Here is a 10,735-nt window from a genome sequence, read left to right as displayed (position 1 = left end):
TCTGAGCCTGAGCAGCTACCAAGCTAGTCAATAACTGCAAAGCACTCCGCATATCCTGGTCTGGAGTGTCAGACGAAGGAACTGGAGGCGCTGGGTGCCTTCTAATATCCTCTGGAGGAGATGGAGTAGATGAGGTATGAGAGGGCATCTCACTTTGAGCCTCACTTTGTCCTGCTCTGACTTGGGGCACCTGACTGGTACCCTCTCCCGCTGCTGTATCAAGCCGCCTACTAATCGTTTGCTTCCTAGTCGAAGGCATCACTGAAAAAAAACAAGGTGAATATTAGAGACAAACACTTACGACTCAACTCTACGCACGATCTAGATTCAGGAAGAAGGTAACAACCCTAGATGTCATGTAGCCTCCTGATTATAAATGTGGCGCGCTACACATCCATAATCAAGACTCTACTAGACACGGCTCATAGACAACCCCTAGGACAGACTTGCTCTGATACCAAGTTTGTCACGACCCAAACTGAAGGGCCATGACTAGCACCCGACCACACTTGCCGAGCACCAACGTACATTTCATCTAACCTTCATTATTATCTTTTAAGGCTGACGAGATCAATATAAATGGTAGACCTAGATCATGGACAACCAGCAATAAAATATGATGGCATGCATATACATAGCAGGGGATGACCAGACAATCAAGAAACTACATATAAGGTATGAGCTACCACGCTACTATGAAAGACTATACAACAAAAACTAGCCGACAAGGCATACCAAACTATACATGAGCCGACACCTGTCTATGAGCCTCTAAAAGAACATAAGTGTTGCAACATAGCCGGAACAGGGCCCCGACATACCCATAATGTCTATAACAAAAATTGCATACCAAGACCAAGGCAAGTCCGGAGAAGGGATCTTGCCAATCACCGCTGATCTACTGTGGTGGGGGAGCTGTACCTGCCTGTCTATCAGGACCTGCAGCACGACATGCAGCGTCCACAAATAAAAGGACGTCAGTACGAATAAAGTACTGAGTATGTAAGGCAAGGAACCATAAATACGATCAGTAATGTAAGCAAGGATAGAGAATATACAACCTGTAACATCTTAGTACCTCTGAGGGCTACTTACATGAAATGCATGATACATATGTATAAATACATAAACCTTTAAAGCATTCGCCTCTGTGGGCATCATCATCATCATATCGTACCCGGCCATAATAGGCTCGGTAGAATCGTACCCGGCCACGTGGAGCTCGGTAAAACCCAACTGATCAGTGGTTGCACAATAGGTGCCGTACCCGGCCAACTATAGCGTGGCTCGGTAGAGTAAAATAGATACATATATATAATGCATGCTCGACTCATGGAATCACATTCTAAACCTTTCGGAGTGACGTAAGGTCGGTATCCTCTGTACACGTTATTAGGACTAAGTCTTCACTATGAACCTTATAAGATTCAGGAAGTATGAACAACATTGATAACATAAGAATAAGAGAAGCAACATTAACATCAATCGTTCCATAAGAGGGAAAACAATGTAAGTACTGCTAGCTTCTAAGAGTAGAGTATCTTTGGAAGCTCGTTCATTACATTATGTACAATCGGAGTCGTGCAAAAAGAAGGAAAGGGATAGCCTCACATACCTTGTATATACTGCCCCAATCTCAAGCTATGCAATTGTCAAAACTCCTTAGTCTACAATAAGAGAAACGATACTATCATTATCATTTAAGCGTCATAACTATTATGTATCGACCACAACCTATTTTACGATGAAACGGACAGCACCTCCCCTATATATATGACCTCACACCATTCAAAACAATCACCAAACAGCCCAAACATCATCAATAATAAACATATTGAGCCTCCCGAAATAGTCCACACACAGCCTAATCACTCCATACATACGACGACCACCGTAGTCGTGTCAAACAACCTGGAAATGTTACGAATAACTATCAGCCCATAAACCTACATATATATGGTGTTTCTCCACACCCTTCCTCCTCCAAAACTCCACAAGATAGTAGTAAAATACGCAGCCCAACAACAACGCAAAACAGTCCACAAAACAATAACACTACTACCAAACCTTTCGATATATATCTCACAAGTTCTAGCTTCAATGGCTTAGCCGCAACTTGGATAATCTTAAATACATATAGAGTAAGAGGTTCCTTACCTTTATACAGAAAGAACAACTCCAATTTGACCTTAAATTTCCAAGAAATATCCCTCCAATGCTGCCACAACAACAAAAAAATGAAACTAGCGATCAATTAGTGTTTTTCGGCACTAGAATCACTTTAGAAGGCTTGAAATCACCTAGGATTAATATTAAGAACATTAGGGAGTATTTACAGAACATATACCCTTTAAAACAACCTCCCACACGAGTTGGAACGACACAAAAATGAGCAACAACAAGAAGAACAAGAGACTTACTAGCGCCACGGAATTCCCGACACTTGATTTGTGTTGTTTGCCCTTTTTTTGGGTCTTGAATCTTGAGAGAACCTTGAGAGGATGTTCCTAGGGTTCTAAGTTCTGAAAATAGTGAAAAGAAATGACTAAAAACGGGTTGTGGTCATCCTATATAAGTCCAAATATCTTAAACCGACTTAGTGGGCCCCATAGAGAGGTGCTTGGCGCAGTCTCGCGAAAACGCGAATATCTCTCTACTCCGAGATCGTATCGATGAACGGTTTAATGCGTTGGAAACTAGACTCATAGATCTTTAATTTGGTGGGTAGATCACCCCGTAATTCCTTGTAAATTATGAGAAAAGATTAGAAACATTTGACCTAATGTTTAAGTAAAATTATGAACCTAAGTTGCGACAACTTTTGTCGACTTTTGTTTCATAACTCGTTTGACTTCAAGACTTATGATACGGATATTATATGATTAAAATACCTTAATAAATGACCTCTTGAGTGTATTAAGCACCGCTAGATTACCTGAAAATACGAGTTACAACATCCTTGATTCGTTTAACTTCTAATATTGGTTAATCACCCTTATACACTCTTGTATCACTTAAGACCAATAGGATTGACTTCTTATCATCTAAAAGATAATTCCTTCTTGGATTTATGTTAACTAATATATGGCATGAACTAACACATGTGGATATGGGTTGTAACAAGAATACACCTTAAAAGGAGGATACTCACTGATATATAAGAAGCTAGGATAGGAGGGAGTTTAGAGAGAGAAGAATAGAGAGTGAAGAGCTCAATACTCTGAAAAAGAAAAGGAGAAAACTACTGTTCCATTGATGTTCTGCATTGAATTTTGAAACTTTCTATTCCTAGATAGTTTCTGATTTTCTGTACTGTTGAAAAACGATTTGAATTGGTTTCGGAAATTGTTTGTTCAAGTTTTCTATCCGTTAACTGATACATTGATATATCCGGGGCTATTCATTGTTTTCTCGGATAAAATCTGGGTTGTTTTCCTGCTTCTACTGACTGCTGATCTTCCATTTTCTTTGGTGTTTCTTTGCTATCATCCCTACATATCATTGACTTTAAGCATGTAAAGATTGATTCACGAAGTATTTCTTTATTGAGAAAAAATGGAGATTATGTTCTCTTTCATCAAATGTTTCTTTCTTTTAGTTTCTTTCAGTTTGTCTTGTCGATTTCTATTTCGATATGCTTAGAGTATAGTTGTTCTTTGAATCATGAATTTTACATTGAAACTGTAATAGATTATCATGTAGTATTTACTGATTTTCATCTATTTAATTCTTAAGCTCTGTTGTTGTTAGAAGTGTCCGTTAAATTTAAGATCTATGAATATAGTCTATTTGAAAATTCTAGATAGCTATCTCTATTAGAAGTTCGAGTAGCTAGATTAAATGATAAAATGGGTTGCATTTTGTGTTAATTGTGCAAGTTTGAATTATCATGGCAATATGATTCTCCCTTTAGATATGTTTGAGATGAATTTTGATTGAGTTTTTAAGTATAAGCAATTTGTGAATTCTTGTTCTATGAATACATATGGAGGCATAAGTCAAATGGAAATGATAGAAGCTCGAGGGAAACAATTGTGATTAAATGGGATTGGTTTTGTCTTTGCTTACTTTGATTGAATATGTTGTGTATGTTTATTGATATGGAGAGATCAATCTAGTTATTGCCTTTATTAAATTAGCAGTTGAGTTTGATTTCCAGTGCTAGCATGCTAAATTAAAAGGAGGCTACTGCTGCAACACAAATAAATTTCTTGGTCTTTTCTCTACCCTTCGCCCTTTCTCTTCAAAGAACCAAATACGTTATTGGGTATTTTGGTAAGGGTTGTGAACGAGGGACTCAAGAGTCATATTAGCTAAGTGATTTTTTTTTCAAATTTTGTGAATTCTTGAATGATAAATTTGCTCTATAATTAGCTATGGCTTGTAGTGTTGCAGATTCTGGTTTTCTATTCTTAGCCTCCAAACAAAGACCAATTCATAGCACTAGAATTATCCAAGTTGCTTCTTCAGGAACATATTGTTTAAAGTGGGAAACGATTATGTGAAATGCATGGCTTTAGACAAATTGGAAAACCACTACTTGATAAAGTTACAATGAAAGACATTACTGAGACTCTCACAAAGAAGGTACTCGGGATTGAAAATGGGTAGGCAAACTTTTAGGAGCGTTAATTAATAATTATCATAGCTAGAGGTACGGTTTCCGTGGCATAGTTGTGGTACCTAATTTAAAATTAGTTTTAAATACGTATATTCTTAATTCTTTTAGTTGAATAGTTTTGAGGTGTGCCATTCACACATAGGTGCCATTCACCTATGGACATCACTTGATCAATCTTAATTCTTTAGAAATCGAGGGGCGCCATTTAGCGAATTTTCATGGCCCTCGCAAAGTTGCAAACGCGAAGTTGCTTTAGGCGCGTTATTTTAATAAATTACCTTCCTAAACTCGAGTGCGTATTTATGTGACCCAAATCCAAATCCTAACAATGTTATATAAAATGTGTTGCGGACTGCAGGTGCATTTATGTGACGCGATTCAAAACGTGTTTTATGTGATGTTGAATTTTTTCAAATGAAAGCGATTTAAAGTTAAGATTGCACATAGGTTCAAAATGCTTTAAGTCAGATAATTAAGCTGAATATAAAAATTGAGCGACCGTGCTAGAACCACGGAACTCGGGAATGCCTAACACCTTCTCCCGGGTTAACAGAATTCCTTACCCGGATTTCTGGTTCGCGGACTGTTAAACAGAGTCAATATTTTTCCTCGATTCGGGATTCGAACCGGTGATTTGGGACACCATAAATCTCCCAAGTAGCGAATCTGAATTTCTTAATATAAATAAATCTCGCTTCGATTGTCACTTAAATTGGAAAAAACTCCCTTATATCCTTCCTTCCGGGGTGTAGGTAAAAAGGAGGTGTGACAATGCACATACGGTGATAGAGTTAATCTTGCTGTAAATGGAAATTGAAACGTATTACATACATCTCTAGTACAAGTGAAGGGCGAAGATACATACACACACGGAGAATATAATACTCTTTGCAAATATGCGTGTAAATAATCTCCTAGAAAATTGAGTTGTTTTTATTTACTTTTTCAATTCACAAACACATAGAGAACATTTTTTTTTTGCAAATTTTGCCTGTAACAATCTCCCAGAAATTGTGAAACTTTATCCTTTTGTCTCTTGGATGAACAAAGAAATATATGTCTAAAAAATCAAAGAAGATATCAGAAATGTTAGACCCTCCATCTTCAACCATTATCCATGTTGTCTCCCACCATTTGAGTCAAAATCACATAGACAGAGATAACATAAGCATAAAAAATAGCAGTATTGACAAAAATGGCTTCTTGATTCTTGGTCAGACCAGAAGCTTAAACCCAGCTTCAATCCAAACTCAAAATGTAACCACAAGCTCGTCTCAACAATCCGAACAAACCCCAGAAACCAATTTGAACAATCGCCCGCAGAATCGAAGGAACCTAATTCGTCTTTTTCACGAGAACCCATTCAAAAAATTTCAACTCAAAACCCTAGAAAATCACTCAAATCGATCTTACTCCGTCAGACTCGGCTTCAAAATGATGTTTCCAACTAGAATCATGAACATCCAATCGAATTTGAAGCCCTAATTTTCTGATTTCAAATGAAACTTAGCTTCTTCGTTGAATTCGGCACAGACGGGTTTCAATTGTGGCCTAAAATTCATTCAAACTTCTTCGAATTGAAGCTCCAAATCAGTAGTTCAAACTTAGATAATGAATAAATCACAAAATTTAGAACCAAAATTGAATGGAGAACAAGGAATTAAACTTTTTGGAACAAATAGTGAAAAGCTATAGATATGATTTCCTCTTTAAAACACTGATGAACTTTAATTTTGCTAAGCCCAACACAGAAAAATAGGTAAATAGGTCGGACTAGATAAATGGGTAAAAATAAGACCCATATTTGATTCTTGGTTAAAGATTGTCGCGTGGCCCAGTTAAAAATTGCCACGTCATTAAATGAAAGATGCACCAATTATGTCGTTAGTCGTGAAAGTATTTTTGTTAATAGAACTAACGTCGTATATTTTTTTGGACGGATAGATGGACGGGACATTTATAAACTATTTAGCAAACGATATAAAACAATCTTCTATATGAGTTCAAATTGTTGGGGAAAAGTCGATAAATTGTCGTCCCTCCTGTCAGCTGTGTCTAAATTCTAAAGCACCAACTTTTAACCCTAAAACAATATTACCTTTGGCCTCATCGAGCTGTAAGTTCTCTCTTTCCCTCTCGCTATAGATCTCTCTGCCTAAGTGTTGCTAACAGTTATTATGAAATATATGCTTTTCAATCTGCTCTCTACTTTATTCAGAACAGAAAAAAGATCTCTACTTTATTAATTTTTGTTGTGTGCATCAGATGTTTAATTTTCTCTTTTGTTTGCAGTTTGTTCAATTCCCTTTTCATGTTTAGAATGCTCACATCCACTTTTTAGATAAAATCCTTTTAATTAATTACGAGAATTTGATTATCAGTTCTTGTTTAATGATCCTTTCGGGGCGGGTCTAAGGCCTTGCGGGGCGAGCGTCTGGGTGTTGAAACTCCAGTCGTTTTTCCAAATTATGGGGGGCGGTATAGCTTCTCCTCCCTCCTTGCTCCTAAGCTCTACAATTAAACTATGAAGGTGCTTGGATTGGCTTTTAAGCAGGTGAAATCAGCTTTTAAGCTTTTTTTACTTTTCTTTAGTGTTTGGCGAAGTTTAAAAATGCTTAAAATAAGTTAAATACTGCTTAAAACAAGCCAAAAGGGCTTAAAAGCTATTTCGGTTGAAAAGCCACTTTTTAAGCCAATCCAAACAGGCTTATGACTGCCATTCAGAAGGAAGCCCGAAAGGGTGCTTTTCTCCTTCGCGCACGATTGCTTCATAGCTGCCTTCTCCTTTCCTCCTTTTTCTTTTCGGTCTCTTTTTTAGGTGCATTTTGTTTTCACGTTCTAATTACACTCTGATGTCTGTCTCTTCATTAGATACATTATAATCTAATGTTTTACCTATCAACACCATCAGAGTGTTATATATGCTATTATGTCCTAGGATTGATCTTTGCATATGACCAGTATGAGTAATGTATTTTCTGTTGCCAAATGTCCTTGGATTGATCGTGTCATATATATCTCTATTTTTGAGTCTATGTTTGACAATTGAACGACTTTATTGCCAAGTCGGTAAACTTGTCATCTTTTTTCATCTCAGGCTTTTGGAAGGTCTTGGGACGAAATACTATCTCCTGAACAATTCACTAAAATATAGTTTTGCATCCTTTATTTGCACACCACTATCTGTAACTCATCCATGAAATTGTTAGTTGATACATCATCTTTTAACTACATTTAAATTATTGTAACTGTAAAAATAGTGATTCTTAATACTTTTAAAAAATTTGACTACATGAATAACAAAGTGAAAAAAAGGAAAAAAAAAAAAAACTTAAGCAGGGCGGGGAGGGTTGAAAACATGAAAATTGATAAGCGGGGCGGGCTTAATATCGAGTCTTGTTTAATGATATTTTGCTATATCCATAATGAATTTGGCAAAGTTTAGTCCCCTCCACCTTTGCCTGTCTTTGTTCTGTGGGGTGGGCCGTGGGAGAGGTTAATTTTAAATTCTGAAAGAAGAAAACCTTTCCGTATCTTCTGGCCAGGCTTTTTGGTCAAGAGGGTGTTATCACCTTTGATATGGATATTTGAAGCTTTCTGCTGAATAAGTTTGATTGTTAAATATCAAATTACCTACTTTCTTTTGAATACTGTGTGTTTGTTTCTGCAGTCTTTGATCTCCATAACTCTGTTTAGTGGATATGACAACAGAAGAAGAATGGTTTATGGAAAACATCGTACTGCTCGTGCTCAACTTCGACAGGTAATTCTGGTTTCCTCCTAGCTTTTTTCCTTTTTCTTGGGCACAATTTTATTGAAAATATTGTTGCCTTTTTATGTGTGTAGGATCCGGTGGAGTGTAAGATTGACGAATTGTCGGATGAGTTGCTTGTGGCCATTCTTTCATAATTATCCCTAAAGAAAGCAGCAACAACCTCCCTTATCTCTCGTAGATGGAGATATTTATGGCAATATACATCTGGTTGTCTTGAGTTTTATGATGTGGATAAAAGGCCGGAGGCAGCACTCGAAATTATGAAGTTGGTAAATCAAGTTTTTTAAATTGCACCAGGGTCCAACTTTAGATCAATTCCGAGTTGGTTTTAACTTTTTTGGTGGTTGTTCCACAACTGAAATTGATCGCTGGATTGAATTTGCAATTCAAAAGGAAGTTAAATTATTTGAATTGAACTTACGAGCTGGCTGGGGATATCATTTTGCCACTTATTTTTTTCCTGACATTGGGAAATTGTTGTCTGGGGATATTTGCAAGATCAAATTTTCCAGATTTTGTTGTAATCTGAAATCACTTAGCCTGTTTGGTGTCAATGTCAAGGAGGAGATCCTTCAAATTTTTCTTTCCAATTGTCCATGTCTCGAGCAAGTCTGTGTTTCAGGTTGTAAATCTTTACAGAATTTGGAAGTTACTGGCCCGCTTACAAGTTTGAAGTCCATGGAAATATTATGGTGTCGCAATGTCAAGGGTCTAGAGATTGATGCTCCAAATCTAATGTCTTTTAAATACATAGGACCTGATATACTTCTGCCTTTTCAAAATTTTCCGCAGTTATCTGAGCTAACAACTGGAAGTCAGTATTGTTATTCTTTTATTTTTAATGCTGACAAGCATGAAAGCTATTCCTGTAAGCTGAGGAAGCTTAAACTAAAGGTGCCTCGTGAGATTGTAATGCCACTCTGACAGCACATTTTTCCCCCCTTAATTTCCTTTTAAGTTGCATTTTGCTTTTTTGATATTGACTCGCGTCTTATAAATTTCTTGGTCCAGGCTATGAGGGAAAGTTGGCTCACATTACATTACCCTGATAATTTCCCTAGACCGAACAATCTAAGGGAGTTGGAATTGGACCTTACATTAGAAGCTGGTGAAAGCCTGCTCTTCTTCACTTTTTTTATCAAGGCAGCTTCTCTGCTGTCTAGATTCAGAGCCCGGGTAAGTATCTCATCTTTACTCTCATCATATCATTTATATTCTACATCTACATGCCCTGCCCTCTGGACTTTATGGATTCACTCAGTTAAATGTTGCTGGTCTTAGACTTGCCTTACTATTTTGAGATGGTCGTTTCCTGCGTTCTCTTCTCTGCCCCTATCGGTAGTACTCATACTCGTTTGTTTCTTCTTTTTGTTTTGGTTTTATTTTTCTGTTGCGGCAGATAATATACATTCCAGCCTTACATAAGCAGGTAATGTTACCTATGACTTCCACTTCCACTTCCACAGAAGCTTTTTCATATTGGAGATAATAACCAGTGTATTTGCTCCGGATTGGAGGTCTTTTTGGTTGTTGTTATTGCAGTATGTCGGTATTGGTGTGCGTATCTTGGAACGTGCAGCTCGAGAGGCTACTGCCGGTTTTGTTCACAAACGTCTAAAGGTGGTGAAGTTAATCGGTTTTACAGGGCGTAGAACTGATTATAAGCTTGCGTTGCATTTGCTAGAAATTGGACGAGGCTCTCTTAAGAAGATCATCCTACAGCCTACAAATGACAGTCACGGCATCAAGATTAAGAGAGTGACATTAATCGAAAAGCGGAGCAAGCAGCTTGAAGCAAAGTTGCCTCCGGGGGCTAAACTGGTGATGCTATATAGTTTCAAATTCTTCTTGGCTTACAATTTCAAGTATTTTTTAAATTATTGATGTAAACGTTGGGATCTCTGTTTATTACTCTGCCAATATGTGATAGTAAAATGGAAAGGCGGAATATATATTTATTATTCAATGAACGCATCTAATCTCTCCAGTAAAAGAAAGGGAGAAGTGCACAATTAGGGATGGGCATAGTTTAGGCAAACCCGAAATCCAAACCGAATTCCGAATTTTTTGAATTTTGGGATTACGGATTAGATTTTGAATTTAATTTTTAATTTTTTTGGATTTCAGATTGGATATTGGATTTGGTACTTCGGATTTTTAGATATCTGAGAATCCGAAATTTTTATACTTTATATTTAGTTCATTACCTATATGCCAACAATAATAATTTTAATACTCTACACATTAGATATTATCTCATATATTCAATGTTAATTACTAAGTTACTCTCAGAATACTTCCTACTTGGACATAGTTTTACTATTGCTACTTCTTATTGG

General features: G+C 37.0%; 1 protein-coding gene across 5 annotated transcripts; it reads left to right on the top strand.

Moving 5' to 3' along the window:
• The first annotated feature begins 6,649 nt into the window (after positions 1–6,649).
• On the top strand, positions 6,650–10,362 carry LOC104211003 (uncharacterized). Of its 5 annotated transcripts, XM_009759991.2 has the most exons (7): positions 6,650–6,737; positions 8,292–8,384; positions 8,468–8,665; positions 9,189–9,305; positions 9,408–9,572; positions 9,796–9,825; positions 9,939–10,362. In XM_009759991.2, exons 3-7 carry the CDS (start codon positions 8,657–8,659, stop codon positions 10,278–10,280), a joined length of 663 nt encoding a protein of 220 aa, XP_009758293.1. In that variant the 5' UTR covers positions 6,650–6,737; positions 8,292–8,384; positions 8,468–8,656; the 3' UTR covers positions 10,281–10,362. The 5 variants fall into 5 exon arrangements, with proteins under 5 accessions (XP_009758293.1, XP_009758294.1, XP_009758292.1 ...); XM_009759992.2 differs by lacking the exon at positions 9,189–9,305; XM_009759990.2 differs by having other exon boundaries at positions 8,468–9,290.
• The last annotated feature ends 373 nt before the right edge of the window (positions 10,363–10,735 follow it).

Source organism: Nicotiana sylvestris, chromosome 4 (assembly GCF_000393655.2).
Source record: "Nicotiana sylvestris chromosome 4, ASM39365v2, whole genome shotgun sequence".
Classification (NCBI taxonomy): Eukaryota; Viridiplantae; Streptophyta; class Magnoliopsida; order Solanales; family Solanaceae; genus Nicotiana; species Nicotiana sylvestris.
Note: the sequence above shows the minus strand (reverse complement) of the source record. Positions and strands in the feature narration are given on the sequence as shown.